Genomic DNA, 25,699 nt, shown 5'->3' with positions numbered 1-25,699 from the left:
AAAGTGGCCTCAGAATATGGCCATTCTGATATAAATGATAAAATACCTCAGATAAGACCGGAAAAGTGCCTGGAAGTATCAGCAACCATCAGGGTGAGAGAGTCAACACGTCCACATGTCAAAATGGGGGAGTCTTAGCAAATGGCTTAATGGTTCTTTTTAACGCAATCGTGTTTTATATTTTTATTTTTTATTTGGGGGGGGGTTTAACAAGGGGTCTCACGCTTTTGTTATTTGCCTGTTTGTGGCCCGCCTGTGAAATTCGTGCAATTCTCTTTCAACCTCCAGTCAACTAGCTGTTAAAAATATGTCAGAAGTGGGATTCGAACCCACACCTCCAGGGGAGACTGCGACCTGAACGCAGCGCCTTAGATCCTGACTGTTAAAAGCTGTTTTTGCAGAATGTTAAAAATACGATAGTTATTCACTGCTCATGTTAACTGGATGTAATTTCCTTTATCTTAAGCCATTTATTTGTCAACTGGTTATTGCAAAGCAGTATGACATGCAGGTGTTAAAAACATGTCAGAAGTGGGATTCAAACCCACGCCTCCAGGGGAGACTGCGACCTGAACGCAGCGCCTTAGACCGCTCGGCCATCCTGACTGGTAAAAGCTAGATTTGGTGTCGGGATAAAGCGTACTGGCTAAAAGTAGATAAAGGTTCGACCTCCTGAGATCACGACAAGGACCAGTAAATGCACAATACTGACTTGCACTTTCAACATCAAATAGTCATTGGTTTTTATCAATTAAAAACTCCTGTCATTGATTTATCTTCAATATGTCCATCAATGGGAAAAGCCTACTAAATCGTCATTGATTGAGCGTTAAAGTGGCCTCAGAATATGGCCATTCTGATATAAATGATAAAATACCTCAGATAAGACCGGAAAAGTGCCTGGAAGTATCAGCAACCATCAGGGTGAGAGTGACAACACGTCCACATGTCAAAATGGGGGGAGTCTTAGCAAATGGCTTAATGGTTCTTTTTAACGCAATCGTGTTTTATATTTTTATTTTTTATTTGGGGGGGTTTAACAAGGGGTCTCACGCTTTTGTTATTTGCCTGTTTGTGGCCCGCCTGTGAAATTCGTGCAATTCTCTTTCAACCTCCAGTCAACTAGCTGTTAAAAATATGTCAGAAGTGGGATTCGAACACACACCTCCAGGGGAGACTGCGACCTGAACGCAGCGCCTTAGATCCTGACTGTTAAAAGCTGTTTTTGCAGAATGTTAAAAATACGATAGTTATTCACTGCTCATGTTAACTGGATGTAACTTCCTTTATCTTAAGCCATTTATTTGTCAACTGGTTATTGCAAAGCAGTATGACATGCAGGTGTTAAAAATATGTCAGAAGTGGGATTCGAACCCACGCCTCCAGGGGAGACTGCGACCTGAACGCAGCGCCTTAGACCGCTCGGCCATCCTGACTGGTAAAAGCTAGATTTGGTGTCGGGATAAAGCGTACTGGCTAAAAGTAGATAAAGGTTCGACCTCCTGAGATCACGACAAGGACCAGTAAATGCACAATACTGACTTGCACTTTCAACATCAAATAGTCATTGGTTTTTATCAATTAAAAACTCCTGTCATTGATTTATCTTCAATATGTCCATCAATGGGAAAAGCCTACTAAATCGTCATTGATTGAGCGTTAAAGTGGCCTCAGAATATGGCCATTCTGATATAAATGATAAAATACCTCAGATAAGACCGGAAAAGTGCCTGGAAGTATCAGCAACCATCAGGGTGAGAGTGACAACACGTCCACATGTCAAAATGGGGGGAGTCTTAGCAAATGGCTTAATGGTTCTTTTTAACGCAATCGTGTTTTATATTTTTATTTTTTATTTGGGGGGTTTAACAAGGGGTCTCACGCTTTTGTTATTTGCCTGTTTGTGGCCCGCCTGTGAAATTCGTGCAATTCTCTTTCAACCTCCAGTCAACTAGCTGTTAAAAATATGTCAGAAGTGGGATTCGAACACACACCTCCAGGGGAGACTGCGACCTGAACGCAGCGCCTTAGATCCTGACTGTTAAAAGCTGTTTTTGCAGAATGTTAAAAATACGATAGTTATTCACTGCTCATGTTAACTGGATGTAACTTCCTTTATCTTAAGCCATTTATTTGTCAACTGGTTATTGCAAAGCAGTATGACATGCAGGTGTTAAAAATATGTCAGAAGTGGGATTCGAACCCACGCCTCCAGGGGAGACTGCGACCTGAACGCAGCGCCTTAGACCGCTCGGCCATCCTGACTGGTAAAAGCTAGATTTGGTGTCGGGATAAAGCGTACTGGCTAAAAGTAGATAAAGGTTCGACCTCCTGAGATCACGACAAGGACCAGTAAATGCACAATACTGACTTGCACTTTCAACATCAAATAGTCATTGGTTTTTATCAATTAAAAACTCCTGTCATTGATTTATCTTCAATATGTCCATCAATGGGAAAAGCCTACTAAATCGTCATTGATTGAGCGTTAAAGTGGCCTCAGAATATGGCCATTCTGATATAAATGATAAAATACCTCAGATAAGACCGGAAAAGTGCCTGGAAGTATCAGCAACCATCAGGGTGAGAGTGACAACACGTCCACATGTCAAAATGGGGGAGTCTTAGCAAATGGCTTAATGGTTCTTTTAACGCAATCGTGTTTTATATTTTTATTTTTTATTTGGGGGGTTTAACAAGGGGTCTCACGCTTTTGTTATTTGCCTGTTTGTGGCCCGCCTGTGAAATTCGTGCAATTCTCTTTCAACCTACAGTCAACTAGCTGTTAAAAATATGTCAGAAGTGGGATTCGAACACACACCTCCAGGGGAGACTGCGACCTGAACGCAGCGCCTTAGATCCTGACTGTTAAAAGCTGTTTTTGCAGAATGTTAAAAATACGATAGTTATTCACTGCTCATGTTAACTGGATGTAATTTCCTTTATCTTAAGCCATTTATTTGTCAACTGGTTATTGCAAAGCAGTATGACATGCAGGTGTTAAAAACATGTCAGAAGTGGGATTCGAACCCACGCCTCCAGGGGAGACTGCGACCTGAACGCAGCGCCTTAGACCGCTCGGCCATCCTGACTGGTAAAAGCTGGATTTGGTGTCGGGATAAAGCGTACTGGCTAAAAGTAGATAAAGGTTCGACCTCCAGAGATCACGACAAGGACCAGTAAATGCACAATACTGACTTGCACTTTCAACATCAAATAGTCATTGGTTTTTATCAATTAAAAACTCCTGTCATTGATTTATCTTCAATATGTCCATCAATGGGAAAAGCCTACTAAATCGTCATTGATTGAGCGTTAAAGTGGCCTCAGAATATGGCCATTCTGATATAAATGATAAAATACCTCAGATAAGACCGGAAAAGTGCCTGGAAGTATCAGCAACCATCAGGGTGAGAGTGACAACACGTCCACATGTCAAAATGGGGGGAGTCTTAGCAAATGGCTTAATGGTTCTTTTTAACGCAATCGTGTTTTATATTTTTATTTTTTATTTGGGGGGTTTAACAAGGGGTCTCACGCTTTTGTTATTTGCCTGTTTGTGGCCCGCCTGTGAAATTCGTGCAATTCTCTTTCAACCTCCAGTCAACTAGCTGTTAAAAATATGTCAGAAGTGGGATTCGAACACACACCTCCAGGGGAGACTGCGACCTGAACGCAGCGCCTTAGATCCTGACTGTTAAAAGCTGTTTTTGCAGAATGTTAAAAATACGATAGTTATTCACTGCTCATGTTAACTGGATGTAACTTCCTTTATCTTAAGCCATTTATTTGTCAACTGGTTATTGCAAAGCAGTATGACATGCAGGTGTTAAAAATATGTCAGAAGTGGGATTCAAACCCACGCCTCCAGGGGAGACTGCGACCTGAACGCAGCACCTTAGACCGCTCGGCCATCCTGACTGTTAAAAGCTGGATTTGGTGTCGGGATAAAGCGTACTGGCTAAAAGTAGATAAAGGTTCGACCTCCTGAGATCACGACAAGGACCAGTAAATGCACAATACTGACTTGCACTTTCAACATCAAATAGTCATTGGTTTTTATCAATTAAAAATTGATTTATCTCAACCATCAGGGAAAAGCCTACTAAATCGTCATTGATTGAGGGTTAAAGAGAATATGACCAACAGATAAGACCGTCCACATCAGGGTGAGAGTGACAAAACATGTCAAAATGGGGGAGTCTTAGCAAATGGCTTAATGGTTCTTTTTAACGCAATCGTGTTTTATATTTTTATTTTTTATTTGGGGGGGTTTAACAAGGGGTCTCACGCTTTTGTTATTTGCCTGTTTGTGGCCCGCCTGTGAAATTAGTGCAATTCTCTTTCAACCTCCAGTCAACTAGCTGTTAAAAATATGTCAGAAGTGGGATTCGAACACACACCTCCAGGGGAGACTGCGACCTGAACGCAGCGCCTTAGATCCTGACTGTTAAAAGCTGTTTTTGCAGAATGTTAAAAATACGATAGTTATTCACTGCTCATGTTAACTGGATGTAACTTCCTTTATCTTAAGCCATTTATTTGTCAACTGGTTATTGCAAAGCAGTATGACATGCAGGTGTTAAAAATATGTCAGAAGTGGGATTCGAACCCACGCCTCCAGGGGAGACTGCGACCTGAACGCAGCGCCTTAGACCGCTCGGCCATCCTGACTGGTAAAAGCTAGATTTGGTGTCGGGATAAAAATACTGGCTAAAAGTAGATAAAGGTTCGACCTCCTGAGATCACGACAAGGACCAGTAAATGCACAATACTGACTTGCACTTTCAACATCAAATAGTCATTGGTTTTTATCAATTAAAAACTCCTGTCATTGATTTATCTTCAATATGTCCATCAATGGGAAAAGCCTACTAAATCGTCATTGATTGAGCGTTAAAGTGGCCTCAGAATATGGCCATTCTGATATAAATGATAAAATACCTCAGATAAGACCGGAAAAGTGCCTGGAAGTATCAGCAACCATCAGGGTGAGAGTGACAACACGTCCACATGTCAAAATGGGGGGAGTCTTAGCAAATGGCTTAATGGTTCTTTTTAACGCAATCGTGTTTTATATTTTTATTTTTTATTTGGGGGGTTTAACAAGGGGTCTCACGCTTTTGTTATTTGCCTGTTTGTGGCCCGCCTGTGAAATTCGTGCAATTCTCTTTCAACCTCCAGTCAACTAGCTGTTAAAAATATGTCAGAAGTGGGATTCGAACACACACCTCCAGGGGAGACTGCGACCTGAACGCAGCGCCTTAGATCCTGACTGTTAAAAGCTGTTTTTGCAGAATGTTAAAAATACGATAGTTATTCACTGCTCATGTTAACTGGATGTAACTTCCTTTATCTTAAGCCATTTATTTGTCAACTGGTTATTGCAAAGCAGTATGACATGCAGGTGTTAAAAATATGTCAGAAGTGGGATTCGAACCCACGCCTCCAGGGGAGACTGCGACCTGAACGCAGCGCCTTAGACCGCTCGGCCATCCTGACTGGTAAAAGCTGGATTTGGTGTCGGGATAAAGCGTACTGGCTAAAAGTAGATAAAGGTTCGACCTCCAGAGATCACGACAAGGACCAGTAAATGCACAATACTGACTTGCACTTTCAACATCAAATAGTCATTGGTTTTTATCAATTAAAAACTCCTGTCATTGATTTATCTTCAATATGTCCATCAATGGGAAAAGCCTACTAAATCGTCATTGATTGAGCGTTAAAGTGGCCTCAGAATATGGCCATTCTGATATAAATGATAAAATACCTCAGATAAGACCGGAAAAGTGCCTGGAAGTATCAGCAACCATCAGGGTGAGAGTGACAACACGTCCACATGTCAAAATGGGGGGAGTCTTAGCAAATGGCTTAATGGTTCTTTTTAACGCAATCGTGTTTTATTTTTATTTTTGTATTTTTTGGGGGGGGGGGGGTTTAACAAGGGGTCTCACGCTTTTGTTATTTGCCTGTTTGTCGCCCACCTGTGAAATTCGTGCAATTCTCTTTCAACCTACAGTCAACTAGCTGTTAAAAATATGTCAGAAGTGGGATTCAACACACACCTCCAGGGGAGACTGCGACCTGAACGCAAGCGCCTTAGATCCTGACTGTTAAAAGCTGTTTTTGCAGAATGTTAAAAATACGATAGTTATTCACTGCTCATGTTAACTGGATGTAATTTCCTTTATCTTAAGCCATTTATTTGTCAACTGGTTATTGCAAAGCAGTATGACATGCAGGTGTTAAAAATATGTCAGAAGTGGGATTCTCCAGGGAGACTGCGACCTGAACGCAGCGCCTTAGATCCTGACTGTTAAAAGCTGTTTTTGCAGAATGTTAAAAATACGATAGTTATTCACTGCTCATGTTAACTGGATGTAACTTCCTTTATCTTAAGCCATTTATTTGTCAACTGGTTATTGCAAAGCAGTATGACATGCAGGTGTTAAAAATATGTCAGAAGTGGGATTCGAACCCACGCCTCCAGGGGAGACTGCGACCTGAACGCAGCGCCTTAGACCGCTCGGCCATCCTGACTGGTAAAAGCTGGATTTGGTGTCGGGATAAAGCGTACTGGCTAAAAGTAGATAAAGGTTCGACCTCCTGAGATCACGACAAGGACCAGTAAATGCACAATACTGACTTGCACTTTCAACATCAAATAGTCATTGGTTTTTATCAATTAAAAACTCCTGTCATTGATTTATCTTCAATATGTCCATCAATGGGAAAAGCCTACTAAATCGTCATTGATTGAGCGTTAAAGTGGCCTCAGAATATGGCCATTCTGATATAAATGATAAAATACCTCAGATAAGACCGGAAAAGTGCCTGGAAGTATCAGCAACCATCAGGGTGAGAGTGACAACACGTCCACATGTCAAAATGGGGGGAGTCTTAGCAAATGGCTTAATGGTTCTTTTTAACGCAATCGTGTTTTATATTTTTATTTTTTATTTGGGGGGTTTAACAAGGGGTCTCACGCTTTTGTTATTTGCCTGTTTGTGGCCCGCCTGTGAAATTCGTGCAATTCTCTTTCAACCTACAGTCAACTAGCTGTTAAAAATATGTCAGAAGTGGGATTCGAACACACACCTCCAGGGGAGACTGCGACCTGAACGCAGCGCCTTAGATCCTGACTGTTAAAAGCTGTTTTTGCAGAATGTTAAAAATACGATAGTTATTCACTGCTCATGTTAACTGGATGTAATTTCCTTTATCTTAAGCCATTTATTTGTCAACTGGTTATTGCAAAGCAGTATGACATGCAGGTGTTAAAAACATGTCAGAAGTGGGATTCAAACCCACGCCTCCAGGGGAGACTGCGACCTGAACGCAGCGCCTTAGACCGCTCGGCCATCCTGACTGTTAAAAGCTGGATTTGGTGTCGGGATAAAGCGTACTGGCTAAAAGTAGATAAAGGTTCGACCTCCAGAGATCACGACAAGGACCAGTAAATGCACAATACTGACTTGCTCTTTCAACATCAAATAGTCATTGGTTTTTATCAATTAAAAACTCCTGTCATTGATTTATCTTCAATATGTCCATCAATGGGAAAAGCCTACTAAATCGTCATTGATTGAGGGTTAAAGTGGCCTCAGAATATGACCATTCTGATATAAATGATAAAATACCTCAGATAAGACCGGAAAAGTGCCTGGAAGTATCAGCAACCATCAGGGTGAGAGTGACAACACGTCCACATGTCAAAATGGGGGGAGTCTTAGCAAATGGCTTAATGGTTCTTTTTAACGCAATCGTGTTTTATATTTTTATTTTTTATTTGGGGGGTTTAACAAGGGGTCTCACGCTTTTGTTATTTGCCTGTTTGTGGCCCGCCTGTGAAATTAGTGCAATTCTCTTTCAACCTCCAGTCAACTAGCTGTTAAAAATATGTCAGAAGTGGATTCGAACACACACCTCCAGGGGAGACTGCGACCTGAACGCAGCGCCTTAGATCCTGACTGTTAAAAGCTGTTTTTGCAGAATGTTAAAAATACGATAGTTATTCACTGCTCATGTTAACTGGATGTAACTTCCTTTATCTTAAGCCATTTATTTGTCAACTGGTTATTGCAAAGCAGTATGACATGCAGGTGTTAAAAATATGTCAGAAGTAGGGATTCGAACCCACGCCTCCAGGGGAGACTGCGACCTGAATGCAGCGCCTTAGACCCTGATCCTGACTGGTAAAAGCAGATTTTGCAGAATGTTATAAATACGATAGTTATTCACTGCTAAAAGTTAACTGGTTAATTTCCTTTATCTTAAGATTTATTTGTCAACTGGTAAATGCAAAGCAGTATGACTTGCACTTTCAAATCAAATAGTCATTGGTTTTTATCAATTAAAAACTCCTGTCATTGATTTATCTTCAATATGTCCATCAATGGGAAAAGCCTACTAAATCGTCATTGATTGAAGTAGATAAAGGTTCGACCTCCTGAGATCACGTTAAAGTGGCCTCAGTAATATGGCCATTCTGATATAAATGATAAAATACCTCAGTTAAGACCGGAAAAGTGCCTGGAAATATCAGCAACCATCAGGGTGAGAGTGACAACACGTCCACATGTCAAAATGGGGGAGTCTTAGCAAATGGCTTAATGGTTCTTTTAACGCAATCGTGTTTTATATTTTTAAAAGCTGTTTTGGGGAATTTAAAAAGGGGTCTTCACGCTCATGTTAACTGCCTGTTTTCCCGCCTTAAATTTATTTGTCAACTGGTTTTGCAACCTACAGTCAACTAGCTGTTAAAAATATGTCAGAAGTGGGATTCGAACCCACACCTCCAGGGGAGACTGCGACCTGAATGCAGCGCCTTAGATCCTGACTGTTAAAAGCTGTTTTTGCAGAATGTTAAAAATACGATAGTTATTCACTGCTCATGTTAACTGGATGTAATTTCCTTTATCTTAAGCCATTTATTTGTCAACTGGTTATTGCAAAGCAGTATGACATGCAGGTGTTAAAAATATGTCAGAAGTGGGATTCGAACCCACGCCTCCAGGGGAGACTGCGACCTGAACGCAGCGCCTTAGACCGCTCGGCCATCCTGACTGGTAAAAGTTGGATTTGGTGTCGGGATAAAGCGTACTGGCTAAAAGTAGATAAAGGTTCGACCTCCTGAGATCACGACAAGGACCAGTAAATGCACAATACTGACTTGCACTTTCAACATCAAATAGTCATTGGTTTTTATCAATTAAAAACTCAACCATCAGGGTGAGAGTGACAACACGTCCACATGTCAAAATGGGGGGAGTCTTAGCAAATGGCTTAATGGTTCTTTTTAACGCAATCGTGTTTTATATTTTTATTTTTTATTTGGGGGGGGGTTTAACAAGGGGTCTCACGCTTTTGTTATTTGCCTGTTTGTGGCCCGCCTGTGAAATTCGTGCAATTCTCTTTCAACCTCCAGTCAACTAGCTGTTAAAAATATGTCAGAAGTGGGATTCGAACACACACCTCCAGGGGAGACTGCGACCTGAACGCAGCGCCTTAGATCCTGACTGTTAAAAGCTGTTTTTGCAGAATGTTAAAAATACGATAGTTATTCACTGCTCATGTTAACTGGATGTAACTTCCTTTATCTTAAGCCATTTATTTGTCAACTGGTTATTGCAAAGCAGTATGACATGCAGGTGTTAAAAATATGTCAGAAGTGGGATTCGAACCCACGCCTCCAGGGGAGACTGCGACCTGAACGCAGCGCCTTAGACCGCTCGGCCATCCTGACTGGTAAAAGCTAGATTTGGTGTCGGGATAAAGCGTACTGGCTAAAAGTAGATAAAGGTTCGACCTCCTGAGATCACGACAAGGACCAGTAAATGCACAATACTGACTTGCACTTTCAACATCAAATAGTCATTGGTTTTTATCAATTAAAAACTCCTGTCATTGATTTATCTTCAATATGTCCATCAATGGGAAAAGCCTACTAAATCGTCATTGATTGAGCGTTAAAGTGGCCTCAGAATATGGCCATTCTGATATAAATGATAAAATACCTCAGATAAGACCGGAAAAGTGCCTGGAAGTATCAGCAACCATCAGGGTGAGAGTGACAACACGTCCACATGTCAAAATGGGGGGAGTCTTAGCAAATGGCTTAATGGTTCTTTTTAACGCAATCGTGTTTTATATTTTTATTTTTTATTTGGGGGGTTTAACAAGGGGTCTCACGCTTTTGTTATTTGCCTGTTTGTGGCCCGCCTGTGAAATTCGTGCAATTCTCTTTCAACCTCCAGTCAACTAGCTGTTAAAAATATGTCAGAAGTGGGATTCGAACACACACCTCCAGGGGAGACTGCGACCTGAACGCAGCGCCTTAGATCCTGACTGTTAAAAGCTGTTTTTGCAGAATGTTAAAAATACGATTATTCACTGCTTAACTGGATCATCTTAAGCCATTTATTTGTCAACTGGTTATTGCAAAGCAGTGTCAGAAGTGGGATTCGAACCCACGCCTCATGTTAACTGGATGTAACTTCCTTTATCTTAAGCCATTTATTTGTCAACTGGTTATTGCAAAGCAGTATGACATGCAGGTGTTAAAAATATGTCAGAAGTGGGATTCGAACCCACGCCTCCAGGGGAGACTGCGACCTGAACGCAGCGCCTTAGACCGCTCGGCCATCCTGACTGGTAAAAGCTAGATTTGGTGTCGGGATAAAGCGTACTGGCTAAAAGTAGATAAAGGTTCGACCTCCTGAGATCACGACAAGGACCAGTAAATGCACAATACTGACTTGCACTTTCAACATCAAATAGTCATTGGTTTTTATCAATTAAAAACTCCTGTCATCGATTTATCTTCAATATGTCCATCAATGGGAAAAGCCTACTAAATCGTCATTGATTGAGCGTTAAAGTGGCCTCAGAATATGGCCATTCTGATATAAATGATAAAATACCTCAGATAAGACCGGAAAAGTGCCTGGAAGTATCAGCAACCATCAGGGTGAGAGTGACAACACGTCCACATGTCAAAATGGGGGGAGTCTTAGCAAATGGCTTAATGGTTCTTTTTAACGCAATCGTGTTTTATATTTTTATTTTTTATTTGGGGGGGGGTTTAACAAGGGGTCTCACGCTTTTGTTATTTGCCTGTTTGTGGCCCGCCTGTGAAATTCGTGCAATTCTCTTTCAACCTCCAGTCAACTAGCTGTTAAAAATATGTCAGAAGTGGGATTCGAACACACACCTGACTGACACTGCGACCTGAACGCAGCGCCTTAGATCCTGACTGTTAAAAGCTGTTTTTGCAGAATGTTAAAAATACGATAGTTATTCACTGCTCATGTTAACTGGATGTAACTTCCTTTATCTTAAGCCATTTATTTGTCAACTGGTTATTGCAAAGCAGTATGACATGCAGGTGTTAAAAATATGTCAGAAGTGGGATTCGAACCCACGCCTCCAGGGGAGACTGCGAACTGAACGCAGCGCCTTAGACCGCTCGGCCATCCTGACTGGTAAAAGCTAGATTTGGTGTCGGGATAAAGCGTACTGGCTAAAAGTAGATAAAGGTTCGACCTCCTGAGATCACGACAAGGACCAGTAAATGCACAATACTGACTTGCACTTTCAACATCAAATAGTCATTGGTTTTTATCAATTAAAAACTCCTGTCATTGATTTATCTTCAATATGTCCATCAATGGGAAAAGCCTACTAAATCGTCATTGATTGAGCGTTAAAGTGGCCTCAGAATATGGCCATTCTGATATAAATGATAAAATACCTCAGATAAGACCGGAAAAGTGCCTGGAAGTATCAGCAACCATCAGGGTGAGAGTGACAACACGTCCACATGTCAAAATGGGGGGAGTCTTAGCAAATGACCTGAACGCAGCGCCTTAGATCCTGACTGTTAAAAGCTGTTTTTGCAGAATGTTAAAAATACGATAGTTATTCACTGCTCATGTTAACTGGATGTAACTTCCTTTATCTTAAGCCATTTATTTGTCAACTGGTTATTGCAAAGCAGTATGACATGCAGGTGTTAAAAATATGTCAGAAGTGGGATTCGAACCCACGCCTCCAGGGGAGACTGCGACCTGAACGCAGCGCCTTAGACCGCTCGGCCATCCTGACTTGCATACAATTTTTTACATGTCCGTTCTCATTCATTCATCTTTAAGTGATCTTGTAATCGGACATATATTTTTCAAATTAGATCATTTACAGTGTATCGGGTAAAAGTTGAAATTGACATAGGCTAGGCTACTAATAGTTTCCTCTCACTCAGCCAGCTCCAAAGAAAGAGAAGTTAATCATTTATCCTGGTTTCGTCAGCCCAGGATGCATATACACCATCTCACCACTAGGATTCGCTAAAGGAACAATGGAACTACTCTTATAAACAATTAGTAAGCTCTTTCTTACCATAAATAATACTGATTGATGTTGATATATTCGTACTATGTACCGCTATTTTATATTTCCGTTCTTGTGAACAAGTATGATCATTAGGCTTATCCTTAAGATCAAATATATATATTTAAAAACTATAATAAAACTGAAATAATCACTAAAACTTGCAAACATTTCGATTCTAAGTTGGGTGTGTGTATTTGTGTGTGTGTGTATTGTGGTGGGCGTGTGCCCTGTCACGGATCACATGACGCGAATATGGCCTCCTGACTTGATTTTGTCCTCTTTACAGCTGTGTCTTCTAGCTCTAAAACTCCCGTTTTTCATCGAATCTAGCACTTCGACCCTCCGAGCTACGGCCACACCGAATAACTGACCATGGCGGGTAAGACAGCGGACAGTTTGTTAACAAGGATGACAGGAGTAGCCTATAACCATTAAACAGTGTTGCTATATAATTTTATGTTTTACTATATTATGGTTTGAAGCTATAGCCGAATCACACGAAAATTGTATTGGCTTTGCGTTGCCATCTTTCAGCAACAATGTGATTGTATATGGTTTGATGCATGCGCATATTTATATGTAGATTCTAGTTTTATGTCGCGACGTCGTTAAAGTAACGTTATCCGCGTAGGCAACAATTATGATGACTTAAACTGAAAGTACACCGTATGCTTGTTGTGTTTACGGTCCTGCAGTGTCTGTGCCTACGTGCGGCTCGGCCATTGCTGAATTCCCTCTCTCTTCCATCCCGAAGTGTGCACTTGTTTACTCTCTGCGTAGGGATGTATCAAACACGCACTTTCGCTATATGCTCATGTATTCTACAATATTTACCCGAGAGATCACACGCGTTTTAAAAAAAAATCCTCATCACTCGTTTTTAAACACGACTCGTTTCTTGTCTCTGGTCAATCTCACAAGTGGAATCGGCTCGTGCAGAACAGCCTATGACATTATCACCACAAGTTGACAGTTATAGTACAGTGTGTAAACTCTAGGGCTATTCTATGGTAGGGACGGGTAGAGGGTCAGCTATAGAGCTAGTCTATGGTAGGGACGGGTAGGGGGTCGGCTGCAGGGCTAGTCTATGGTAGGGACGGGTAGGGGGTCGGCTGCAGGGCTAGTCTATGGTAGGGACGGGTAGAGGGTCAGCTACAGGGCTAGTCTATGGTAGGGACGGGTACAGGGTCAGCTACAGGGCTAGTCTATGGTAGGGACGGGTACAGGGTCAGCTATAGGGCTGGTCTATGGTAGGGACGGGTAGAGGGTCAGCTACAGGGCTGGTCTATGGTAGGGACGGGTAGAGGGTCAGCTACAGGGCTAGTCTATGGTAGGGAGTGGTAGAGGGTCAGCTACAGGGCTAGTCTATGGTAGGGATGGGTAGAGGGTCAGCTATAGGGCTAGTCTATGGTAGGGATGGGTAGAGGGTCAGCTATAGGGCTAGTCTATGGTAGGGACGGGTAGGGGGTCAGCTATAGGGCTAGTCTATGGTAGGGAGTGGTAGAGGGTCAGCTACAGGGCTAGTCTATGGTAGGGACGGGTAGAGGGTCAGCTGTAGGGCTAGTCTATGGTAGGGACGGGTAGAGGGTCAGCTACAGGGCTAGTCTATGGTAGGGACGGGTACAGGGTCTATGGGTACCCTAGCTGAAGTACCGATATAAGCCTTGTAGAGAGGGTCCAGGTGCCAGACAGAAGCTGTTCTCTCTTTTTGTTCCAGTGTTATTTACAAATAACTGTGTGTGATTAGACCAAGCATATGTGACTCTGGCCACAAATGACAACTATGCCAAAGGAGCGATGGTTCTGGGGAGGTCGCTACGCAACCATAACACAACCAAACAACTGGTGGTTCTGATTGGACCTCACGTAGCAGAGCCCTGCAGGTAACACATACACATGCTCACACTCATATACACACACACACACACACAACCCATGATCTATGTTCACTGTTTGACACACCCATGGCCTTGTCTCTGTTATTTTTGTATTGTCCACACCTGAGCAGGTAACACACAACTCTTAACTCTGTGTGTGTGTTGCAGGGCCATGCTGAGTAGCATCTATGACGAGGTGTGTGTGGTGGATATCTTGGACTCTGGTGACACGGCCCACCTGGCCCTGATGAAGAGACCAGACCTCGGAGTGACCTTCACCAAGCTGCACTGCTGGACACTCACACACTACACCAAGTGTGTGTTTATGGACGCAGACACACTGGTGAGCGCACTCACTCCTTACTCAGTACAAATTACAGCAAGTCTGTATTCAGGGCTCAATAGTGTGTGTGTGTACGCAGGTGTTGTCCAACATTGATGAGCTGTTTGAGAGGGAGGAGTTATCTGCTGCGCCTGATCCGGGTTGGCCAGATTGTTTCAACTCGGGCGTGTTCGTCTTTAAACCGTCCAATGAAACATACCGCAGCCTTATGACACACTGCACTGAGAACGGCAGCTTTGACGGTGAGTTCTGTATTATTATTATTATCCCATTGAGATGTGAATATGTTTTATCCATGTGAGTCCCATTGAGGTGTGAATGTGTTTTTGATGGAAGCCCTGGCTAAGAGCAAGCAGCTGCAGTACAATATTAAATATATGGTACAAAGAGTGTGAGTCTGGGGTGGTGCAATAAATGCTCTTTCTCCTATGGACTTTCCTTAAACTCTGCTGCAAACAAGCTCCTATAGATCCTAAAATAACTCATGTTCTCGTCTAACCTCTCCCTCTCCCCACTCTTTCTCCCCCTCTCTCACTCCCTCTTTCGCTCTTTCTCCCCCTCTCTCTCACTCCCTTTTTCGCTCTCTCCCTCTTCTCTCTCTCCCTCTTCTCTCCCACCCCCTCGCTCTCTCTCCCTCTTCTCTCCCACCCCCTCGCTCTCTCTCTCTCCCTCTCGCTCCCCCTCTCTCTCTCTCTCTAGGTGGTGACCAAGGAGTTCTGAACAGTTTCTTCAATACCTGGTCAACAGCAGACATTTCCAAACACCTGCCTTTCATCTACAACCTCAGCAGCATCGCTATATACACCTATCTACCAGCCTTCAAACAGTAGGTACACACACACACACACACACACTCCAATGTTGTCACAGTAGAAGTTATTTCATCCATCACACTTTAGCTCCAAATCTCTGGCTTACTGCCCTCGTGTGTGTCGGCGAGAGTGAGCGAATGAGTGAGCGAGAGCATCAGGAGAGGGAGAAGAGTGAGTGAGCTAGAGCATAAGGGAGAAAAGTGAGAGTGCTTGTTTTGGTGTTATTAAGCCAAGCCAAGGTCAGTTGAAAGGGTGTGTGGTGTTGAGTTTCACGGGGAGTGGCTCAGGCCTGCCCTCAAATAACACACACTGGTACTGCAGATACAGGTCATATACACACACTCTCTCCTAGTTAACCACACACACATTAGGATGGCTGAGAGGCTTCTGTTTTATTGGCTCTTAACCAACTGTGCTGTTGTTTTTTTCACATTGTTTGTACATTTATTTTGTACATAATGTTGCTAGTACTGTCTCTTATGACTGAAAAAAAGATTCTGGACATCAGAACCGCGATTTCATCATTCATCATTCGCAGGAGAAAGAAACAGATTTAGTGGAAAGAGATCGGGGTGCCTTGTGACGATCAGGCGACGAGTGGCTAATCTGCCCTTGCCATTCGTACTGTTAGCCAACGTTCAATTGCTGGAAAATAAAAGGGACAAACTGAAAGCACGTACACCCTACCAACGGGACATTAAAACCTGTAATATCTCATGTTTCAGTGAGTTGTGGCTGAACGACGATATTAATAACATACACTGACGGGGAAAAAGCATTTGATCCCCTGCTGATTTTGTACGTTTGCCCACTGACAAAGAAATAATCTGTCTAATTTTAATGGTAGGTTTATTTGAAAAGTGAGAGACAGAATAACAAAAATGGATGTAAAAATGTTATTAATTGATTTGCATTTTAATGAGGGAAATATGTTTTTGACCCTTCTGCAGAACATGACTTAGTACTTGGTGGCAAAACCCTTGTTGGCAATCAGAGGTCAGACGTTTCTTGTAGTTGGCCACCAGGTTTGCACACATCTCAGGAGGGATTTTGTCTCACTCCTCTTTGCAGATCTTCTCCAAGTCATTAAGGTTTCGAAGCTGACATTTGGCAACTCGAACCTTCAGCTCCCTCCACAGGGGAACCTTGTGTGCGCTGCAGGATTTCAGTCCTTCACGGCGTAGTGTGTTACCAATTGTTTTCTTGGTGACTATGGTCCCAGCTGCCTTGAGATCATTGACAAGATCCTCCTGTGTAGTTCTGGGCTGATTCCTCACCGTTCTCATGATCATTGCAACTCCACAAGGTGAGATCTTGCATGGAGCCCCAGGCAGAGGGAGATTAACAGTTCTTTTGTGTTTCTTCCATTTGCGAATAATCGCACCAACTGTCACCTTCTCACCAAGCTACTTGGCGATGGTCTTGTAGCACATTCCAGCCTTGTGTCGGTCTACAATCTTGTCCCTGACATCCTTTGAGAGCTTTTTGGTCTTGGCCACAGTGGACAGTTTGGAATCTTAAGTGATTGATTGCTTCTGTGGAGAGGTCTTTTATACAGGTAACAAGCTGAGATTAGGAGCCTATGTATATTTGTAAACAATAGCTGGTGCACGATATCTACGGAAGTATTGAGCTTTTGCTTGCCTGAGGTAGAGTATCTCATAAGCTGTAGACCACTCTGTCTACCTAGTTATTTTTGTAGCTGTCTACATACTGCCACAGACCGACGCTGGCTCTAAAACCGCACACAATGAGTTGTATAAGGCCATAAGCAAACAGGAAAATGCTCATCCAGAGGTGGTGCTCCTAGTGGCCGGGGACTTTAATGCAGGGAAACTTGAATAAGTTTTTACCTAATTTCTATCAGCATGTTAAATGTGCAACCAGAGGGGGGGGATTCAAGACCACCTTTACTCCACACACAGAGACTTGTACAAAGCTTTCCCTCCCCTCCATTTGGTAAATCTGACTATAATTCTAGCCTCCTGATTCCTGCTAACAAGCAAAAATTAAAGCTGTATAAATTACTTTTTACTCAGCCCACCACACTGAATACTCCAGGTTAGACTACTTTTTCATGTCCAATGCACAGGCTTAAGGATTGTAGGATCGGGCAGGGCGATTTTATCAGATCATAATGGAGTTAACCTTACTCTACACCTTGATAGCAAACCAAGAAACACTATATGGAGACTTAATACAGGCATGCTGAATGATCCAACATCCAAGGAATCAATAAAGACAGAATTGAGCATATGTCTGGAGAATAATGATAATGGGGAAGTATCTCCTGCTATATTGTGGGATGCAGCTAAAGCGGTTATTAGAGGAAAGATCATAGCCTCATCTCTCAAGAAGAAGATTTAAAGCACAAACTACTGACAATACAGGAAACATTAAGAAACTTGGAACGATCTCCTGGTCAATACAAAGACCCTCTTTATATTACAAGAGATTCAAAGGGTAAAACAGGAAATTGACCAGATTTATAGAGAAGTAGAGAAAAAGCTCAGGTTCCTGAAACAACAATATTATGAAGCAGGCTCAAAGGCAACCAAATTACTAGCATGGAGACTCAGGTAACAACAATATTATGAAGCAGGCTCAAAGGCAACCAAATTACTAGCATGGAGACTCAGGAAACAACAATATTATGAAGCAGGCTCAAAGGCAACCAAATTACTAGCATGGAGACTCAGGAAACAACAATATTATGAAGCAGGCTCAAAGGCAACCAAATTACTAGCATGGAGACTCAGGAAACAACAATATTATGAAGCAGGCTCAAAGGCAACCAAATTACTAGCATGGAGACTCAGGAAACAACAATATTATGAAGCAGGCTCAAAGGCAACCAAATTACTAGCATGGAGACTCAGGAAACAACAATATTATGAAGCAGGCTCAAAGGCAACCAAATTACTAGCATGGAGACTCAGGAAACAACAATATTATGAAGCAGGCTCAAAGGCAACCAAATTACTAGCATGGAGACTCAGGTAACAACAATATTATGAAGCAGGCTCAAAGGCAACCAAATTACTAGCATGGAGACTCAGGAAACAACAATATTATGAAGCAGGCTCAAAGGCAACCATATTACTAGCATGGAGACTCAGGTAACAACAATATTATGAAGCAGGCTCAAAGGCAACCAAATTACTAGCATGGAGACTCAGGAAACAACAAGCACAGAATGCCATTTTCAAAATAAAACAACCCAAAACAAAGATTGCATGCAAATTGGATGAAATACAGAATTTAATTTGAATCCTATTACACAAATCTGTACAAGCAACCAGAGAAGGCAGATGCACAGACAATAGAGCACTTCTTGAACTCACTCAATCTCCCCTCAATTGGGACAGAGCAAAATAATACACTAACTTCAGAAATATCCACCGACAAAATTAATAAAGCAATATCTCAACTAAAAGTAAACAAGTCTCCAGGCACTGGAGAGAGGCCGTCATATCTGTAATCCCAAAAGAGGGTAAAGGTAAGAAGGAATGCAGTTCATATAGACCTATCGCAATTCTTAACACGGATTATAAACTATATGCATCAATAATAGCCAAAAGAATGGAGAACATAATCCCAGAATTGATGGGGATCAAACTGGTTTCATACAAAATAGGTAGACACAGGACAATATAAGGAGAACACTACATGTCAGGGACCACATTACTCAGAATAAGACAAGTGCAATATTAATCAGAAAAAGCATTTGATTCAGTGGGATGGGATTACCTATTCCAAGTTATGGAAAGATTTGGTTTCAACAAAAGTGATGCAGTGCATCAAAACACTGTACTCGTGTCCGACCGCTAGAATAAAGATAAATGGACATTTGACACGAACGATCAAATTAGAGCGAGGGGCAAGACAAGGCTGTAATCTATCACCCACGCTCTTCTCCTTGTACCTGGAACCATTAGCACAGGCAATAAGACAGGACCCAACCTTAGAGGGAATAACAATAAGAGGCAGGGAACATAAGATATGCATGTATGCTGATGACGTTCTGTTATTCCTTAAAGACCCAGGCTCAAGTGGACCTGGATTGATGGATGTTTTACAAACATTTGGAACATATTCAGGGTATGTGCTTAACGTACACAAGACCCAAGCCCTAGTATATAATTATACACCACAGGAAGAGCTGAAGAGTAGGTATGACTTCACCTGGACCTCGTCATCCATTAAATATCTTGGAGTATATCAACCAAAAGATGCACCCAAACTTTATGACATCATGGGAAAATCAAAAGAAATCAGCCAAGACTTCAGAAAAACAATTGTAGACCTCCAAGTCTGGTTCATTCTTGGGAGCAATTTCCAAACGCCTGAAGGTACAACGTTTATCTGTAGAAACAATGGTACGCAAGTATAGACACCATGGGACCACGCAGCCGTCATACCGCTCAGGAAGGAGATGCGTTCTGTCTCCTAGAGATGAATGTACTTTGGTGCAAAAAGTGCAAATCAATCCCAGAACAACAGCAAATAACCTTGTGAAGATGCTGGTGTAAACAAACGGGTACAAAAGTATCAATATCCGCAATAAAATGAGTCCAATATCGACATAACCTGAAAGGCCTCTCAGCATAGAAGAAGCCACTTTTCCAAAACCGCCATAAAAATGCCAGACTATGGTTTGCAACTGCACATGGGGACAACGATTGTACTTTTTGGACAAATGCCATCTGGTCTGATGAAGCAAAAATATAACTATTTAGCCATAATGACCATCGTTATGTTTGGATGAAAAGGGGGGGAGCTTGCAAGCCGAAGAACACCTTCCCAACCGTGAAGCACAAGGTTTGCAGCATCATGTTGTGGGGGTGCTTTGCTGCAGGAGGGACTGGTGCACTTCACAAAATAGATGGCATCATGGAGCGGGAAATTATGTAGATATATTGAAGCAACATCTCAAGACATCCGTCAGGAAGTTAAAGCTTGGTCGCAAATGCTCTTCCAAATGGAGAATGACCCCAAGCATACTTCCAAAGTTGTGGCAAAATGGCTTAAAAGACAACAAAGTCAAGGTACTGGAGTAGCCATCACAAAGCCCTGACCTCAATCCTATAGACAATTTGTAGGCAGAACTGAAAGTGTGTGTGAGCAAGGAGGCCTTACAAACCTGGCTCAGTTACACCAGCTCTGTCAGGAGGAATGGGCCAAAATTCAACCAACTTATTGTGGGAAGCTTATGGAAGGCTACCTTAAATGTTTGACCCAAGTTAAACGATTGAAAGGCAATGCTACTCAATTAGTATTTGGTATGTAAACTTCTGACCCACTGGGAATGGGATGAAAGAAATAAAAGCTGACATGATTCATTCGCTCTACTATTATTGTGACATTTCACATTAAAATAAAGTGGTTATCCTAACTGACCTAAGACAGGGAATTTTTACAGTCTACGACTGTTGTATTCAGAGCATGTGACAAATAACCTGTGATTTGATTTACAACCTTTTGTGTTTGTAGGTACGGTCATGAGGCTAAGGTGGTCCACTTCCTGGGGAAGGTGAAGCCATGGAACTACTCCTATGACACCCAGACTGGGAAGGTCAAAGGTCACACCCTCACACCTGGCTCGAGTGACCTGCACCCTGACTTCCTGGTTCAGTGGTGGAACCTCTACTCCTCTGGGGTCGTACCTGCTCTCAGAGACTCATATGGAGATGCACTGTTCTGCTCCGGCTGCACTGAGGTACTGTGCGTGTGTCTCCTTATAGCGTGTGTACGTAAGATCTCCAGTACTGACAATCGTTTCTGAATCTTGACAGATGTATAACAAGACCTGAGAGATATGTTCGGTGCTTTCGGGAAAGTATTCACACAGCTTAACTTTTTCCACATTTTGTTGTTAAAACCTGAAATTAAAATAGATGATTTTGAGCTTGTCACTGGTCTACACACAATACCCCATAATATCAAAGTGGACTTATGTTTTTAGAATTTTTTTAAATAAATGAATTAAAAATGAAATGTATTGAGTCAAAATATTCAACGCCTTTGTTAATGGCCTAAATAAGTTCAAGAGTACAAATGTGCTTAACATGCCACGTAATAAGTTGCATTGACTCACTGTGTTTTAACATGATTTCTGAATGACTACCTCATCGCTGTACCCCACACATACAATTATCTGTAATGTCAAGCAGTGAATTACAAACACAGATTCAACCACAAATAACAGGGATGTCTTCCATTGCCTCGCGAAGAAGGGCACCTATCGGTAGATGGGTAAAAATAAAAAGTCATTGAATATCCATTTGAGCATAGTGAAGTTATTAATTACAATTTGGCTGGTGTATCAATACACCCAGTCACTACAAAGATGCAGGCGTCCAAACTTAATCAGTTGCCAGAGAGGAAGGAAACTACTCAGGGATTTCACCATGAGGCCAGTGGGTACTTTAACACATTTCAAGTGTAATGGCTGTGATAGGAGGAAACTGAGGATGGATCAATAACATTGTAGTTACTCCACAATACTAACCTAATTTACAATATGTAAGGAAGGAAGCCTGTACAGAATAAAACATATTCTAAAACATGCATCCTGTTTTCAATAAGGCACTAAAGTAAAACTGCCGTGAAGGAATGAACTTAGTCCTGAATACAAAGTGTTATGTTTGGGGGAAAATCCAACACGTCACTGAGTACCACTCTTCAAATTTTCAAGCATGGTATTGGCTGCATCATGTTATGGGTATGCTTGTCATCAGCAAGGACTAGGGGTTTTTTTTTTAGGATAAGAAGACTATTAATAAATCTAAGCACAGGAAAAGTCCAACAGGAGAAACCTGGTTGTCTGCTTGGGATACAAATTCACCTTTGAGCAGGACAATAACCTAAAACACAAGGTCAAATATACACTGGAGTTGCTTACCAAGATAACATTGTATTTTCCTGAGTGGCCTAGTTAGACAGTTTTGACTCAAATTGGCTTGAAAATCAATGGCAAGACTTAAATGGCTGTCTAGCAATGATCAACAACCACCTTGACAGAGCATAAAAAATAATGTACAATCAAGGTGTGCAAAACACTTAGACTTACCCAGAAAGACTCACAACTGTAATCGCTACCGAAGGTGATTCTAACATGTATTGACTCAGGGTGTAAAAAAAGAAAAATAATAATATTGATTTAATTTTGCCATTACTGGGTATGGTGTGTAGATGGGTGAGGGAAACAAATCTATTTAATCCATTTTGAATTCGGGCTGTAACACAACCAAATGTGGATTAAGGCAAGTGCTATGAATACTTTAAGGAACTGTATGTGTTTTGTCGGGACTGTTGAAGGACAGTTTGTATGTGAGTACAGTGTAATCGTAAAGAAGTTTAAGTACAGTATTTGCTGGTTTCAGTCGCTGATGGTGTGTGTGTGTGTGTGTGTTGACCCTCTGTAGTGGCAAGTCATTGACATGGTAACCTCTCTCCCTGTCTCTCATGGATACTTTAAACAGGTGATCGAAGGGCATGTCTCAAATGGCACCGTATACCCTATGTAGTGCAATAATAATATTGCAGTAGGGTGATGTAGTCACCGATGTAGTGCTATACTTCTGACACCCTAGTTCAACTATAGAAACCCGGCCGGCTGTGCTTATTGGCATTGCCACGGTAACAGGAAGAAGCTGATTGGCTTTTCACTCCCACTGACCCCGGCCCCTGCCCTTAGTTCTGTTTCTCTGTAGAGGAAGCTGCTGATTGGTCAATGCTTTGGGTTGAGGGGAAATGTCTCATGGCTGTCACCGTCGCCTTTGTATTAGTGAGTATTTCTCCATGTCTCAGAACGCTCATCTTGTTTGCCTACCCTGTCTCTCCCTCCACCTCCTATAGGAGGAGGTCTGTGACAGTGTGGTTGAGATCATCCTCCCCCCGCCTCCCCCTCAGGCGCCCCAGGTGTCCAGTGAGGAGAGGAGGCAGCGATGGGAGGCGGGCCAGGCGGACTACATGGGGGCCGACTCCTTCGAAAGCATCCAGAGGAAACTAGACTGCTTCCTCAAGTAGAGGGACAGAGGGATGACGGACGGAGAGGGCATCCATTGGCAGGCCTGAGATGCGTCAGTCAGGGCGGGGCTCAACTGGCATTCGACCAATCAGAAGAGAAAGCGGTAGAGCATGACGTATTGAAAAGTCACATCCTGGGCCTCTCTCTCTCTCTGTTTTTCTCTGTGTGTGTTGTGTGTGTGTTCGTGCTTCTGTGTGTGGCCTGGTTCTGCAGAAAAAAACCCTGCAGAGACTGGTCCATTCAGTGTTTGAACACCAGTTTACTACACTATGCAGCCCCCATACCACCACCTCAGTGCAAAAGCCTTGGTCAGTAAGTAATGACTCAGTAATAACCTCACTGTGACTCTGCCTCACCAAGTCCCACCCAGACCCCATGACTCTAACAGCTCTAACCCAGTTACTCAGTCAAACATGATAATGACGGGCAGTCATGCTTTTACTCTTTAAAGTATTCAGAGATGGGTCGGTATGAAGTATTTCCCTCTCTAAAATGGAATAACTGTTTTGTTTATTAAAGTTTGCATCCCAGTGGTTATTTCTGCTCTCCATATGCGTGTTGTGCATGGTTATTTCTTTATATTAGGATTATTGTGACGGAAGCCTGTTTCTAAAGTGGAAAACCCACTGTAGTGCTTGTCATTTCGCCATGTCCTGTTTGATGTCATCATTTCCTGTTGGGTTTCCTCACGTCCTGTGTAGTCTGACCATTTGCCTTACCACTGTCAAAGACTCATATTACACAACTAGGCCTATTCTAGTTGTCGCCGTTCTCTGTTTACAGAAAACACTTCTCTGCTGCTGCCAAACCCCCCCCCCCCCTTCACATCTACTCCATTCAGACCTACCTCTACGCTCCACTCAACCCCCCTACAGACTTACCTCTACGCTCCTCCAGCTCCACTCAACCCCCTACAGACTTACCTCCACGCTCCACTCTACTCCATTCAACCCCCTACAGACTTACCTCCACTCTACTCCATTCAACCCTCCTACAGACTTACCTCCACTCTACTCAACCCCCCTACAGACTTACCTCTACGCTCCACTACTCCATTCAACCCCCTACAGACTTACCTCTACACTCCACTCTACTCCATTCAACCCCCTACAGACTTACCTCTACACTCCACTCTACTCTCAACTTGACACCCCCCATCTCCAACTCACCCCTCCTACAGCCCTACCTTGTCGACCCCCACCCTCCAACATCAACACCCTGATACCTCTTCCTCTCCCTGAAGTGTGTACCTTCATCCCACCTTGTGGATTTAAAAGGAATGGACTGGTGTGAGGAAAATCATGTCAGATATTATTTTGACATGGTGAAAACTCAAGTCCATGATTAATCCAATGCTTTCACATCCATGAAGGGGACTGAGTGAGCAGGTCAATTTCACACGGGGGCATAAGGCCAGTAGGGAATCCTAACACACAAAGCCTAAAATGATATAGTAACTAATGGGACGTTGTAGTTTTGTGGTCCCTCTTAATACACCCACAAACGGCTCTATAGAGAAGTTTCCAAACACTGTGAAACCTTGTGTTTTGAACACACCCCGGTAGTTCTCACTGTTTCTGTTTTCTGTAGACACCTAATAAAGGACTGTTGAAGTCTCCAGCTGTCTGTTATTCTAGTTATGTGGCTGCTATTAGTACTACTGAACTGTGTGTGTGTGCGTGTGTGCTCAATGATGGTATTGAAATCATAACAAAGGGGTCTGATGTTAGGGGTCTGATGTTAGGGGTCTGATGTTAGGGGTCTGATGTTAGGGGTCTGATGTTAGGGGTCTGATGTTAGGTGTGCTCTGTTTCAGACCTGGGATAAATATTTTTTAACTCCTTTGTGGAAAGTAAAAATCTTTCCGGGTTTACAAATAGCTACTTTGGAGGTGACTACAACTATTGGAATACAGATTCCAAAAACAGACTACTTCTTAAACCCAAATACAGACCTCAAAGTTACTATGTTTCCAAACTAAGAGTATCTACTTGTGTTAACTATTTGAATATGGATCTGCAACTTTTCTGAAAGGAACTTTTCCTCTTTTTTTTTTTTACAAATGTTTGAATACTTATCTCAGGAAGTGAGTACTTTTTTGAAACTATTGGATTGGTAGCCTTCAACTAATGGCAGGGCTTGTATCTGGAACTGCACGCTGAAGATATGAATAGAGCAGACGCACACTCCTATTCCAATCTGTACTATTCCAATCTATCCGACAGCATATTGGATCTACACA

General features: G+C 42.4%; 1 protein-coding gene and 14 non-coding genes across 15 annotated transcripts; 1 reads left to right on the top strand and 14 right to left on the bottom strand.

Moving 5' to 3' along the window:
* Window positions 1–523: 523 nt before the first annotated feature.
* Window positions 524–606, bottom strand: trnal-cag. The gene has a single exon. It is a non-coding gene; the product is annotated as a tRNA-Leu (tRNA).
* Window positions 607–1,353: 747 nt separating this feature from the next.
* Window positions 1,354–1,436, bottom strand: trnal-cag. The gene has a single exon. It is a non-coding gene; the product is annotated as a tRNA-Leu (tRNA).
* Window positions 1,437–2,182: 746 nt separating this feature from the next.
* On the bottom strand, window positions 2,183–2,265 carry trnal-cag. The gene has a single exon. It is a non-coding gene; the product is annotated as a tRNA-Leu (tRNA).
* A 744-nt stretch (window positions 2,266–3,009) lies between these two features.
* On the bottom strand, window positions 3,010–3,092 carry trnal-cag. Its single transcript has one exon. It is a non-coding gene; the product is annotated as a tRNA-Leu (tRNA).
* A 746-nt stretch (window positions 3,093–3,838) lies between these two features.
* On the bottom strand, window positions 3,839–3,921 carry trnal-cag. Its single transcript has one exon. It is a non-coding gene; the product is annotated as a tRNA-Leu (tRNA).
* A 670-nt stretch (window positions 3,922–4,591) lies between these two features.
* On the bottom strand, window positions 4,592–4,674 carry trnal-cag. The gene has a single exon. It is a non-coding gene; the product is annotated as a tRNA-Leu (tRNA).
* Window positions 4,675–5,419: 745 nt separating this feature from the next.
* trnal-cag lies at window positions 5,420–5,502 on the bottom strand. The gene has a single exon. It is a non-coding gene; the product is annotated as a tRNA-Leu (tRNA).
* Window positions 5,503–6,460: 958 nt separating this feature from the next.
* trnal-cag lies at window positions 6,461–6,543 on the bottom strand. The gene has a single exon. It is a non-coding gene; the product is annotated as a tRNA-Leu (tRNA).
* A 746-nt stretch (window positions 6,544–7,289) lies between these two features.
* Window positions 7,290–7,372, bottom strand: trnal-cag. Its single transcript has one exon. It is a non-coding gene; the product is annotated as a tRNA-Leu (tRNA).
* A 1,614-nt stretch (window positions 7,373–8,986) lies between these two features.
* On the bottom strand, window positions 8,987–9,069 carry trnal-cag. Its single transcript has one exon. It is a non-coding gene; the product is annotated as a tRNA-Leu (tRNA).
* A 596-nt stretch (window positions 9,070–9,665) lies between these two features.
* Window positions 9,666–9,748, bottom strand: trnal-cag. Its single transcript has one exon. It is a non-coding gene; the product is annotated as a tRNA-Leu (tRNA).
* Window positions 9,749–10,571: 823 nt separating this feature from the next.
* Window positions 10,572–10,654, bottom strand: trnal-cag. The gene has a single exon. It is a non-coding gene; the product is annotated as a tRNA-Leu (tRNA).
* Window positions 10,655–11,401: 747 nt separating this feature from the next.
* Window positions 11,402–11,484, bottom strand: trnal-cag. Its single transcript has one exon. It is a non-coding gene; the product is annotated as a tRNA-Leu (tRNA).
* A 541-nt stretch (window positions 11,485–12,025) lies between these two features.
* Window positions 12,026–12,108, bottom strand: trnal-cag. Its single transcript has one exon. It is a non-coding gene; the product is annotated as a tRNA-Leu (tRNA).
* A 524-nt stretch (window positions 12,109–12,632) lies between these two features.
* On the top strand, window positions 12,633–25,075 carry LOC124010757 (glycogenin-1-like). The gene is made up of 7 exons (XM_046323407.1): window positions 12,633–12,772; window positions 14,141–14,276; window positions 14,439–14,613; window positions 14,693–14,855; window positions 15,313–15,439; window positions 20,919–21,144; window positions 23,286–25,075. Exons 1-7 carry the CDS (start codon window positions 12,766–12,768, stop codon window positions 23,454–23,456), a joined length of 1,005 nt encoding a protein of 334 aa, XP_046179363.1. The 5' UTR covers window positions 12,633–12,765; the 3' UTR covers window positions 23,457–25,075.
* Window positions 25,076–25,699: the final 624 nt, after the last annotated feature.

The sequence above is a fragment of the Oncorhynchus gorbuscha genome, linkage group LG23 (assembly GCF_021184085.1).
Source record: "Oncorhynchus gorbuscha isolate QuinsamMale2020 ecotype Even-year linkage group LG23, OgorEven_v1.0, whole genome shotgun sequence".
In the NCBI taxonomy this organism is placed as follows: Eukaryota; Metazoa; Chordata; class Actinopteri; order Salmoniformes; family Salmonidae; genus Oncorhynchus; species Oncorhynchus gorbuscha.
The sequence above is the reverse complement of the archived record's forward strand: the minus strand, read 5'-3'. Positions and strand labels throughout refer to the sequence as shown.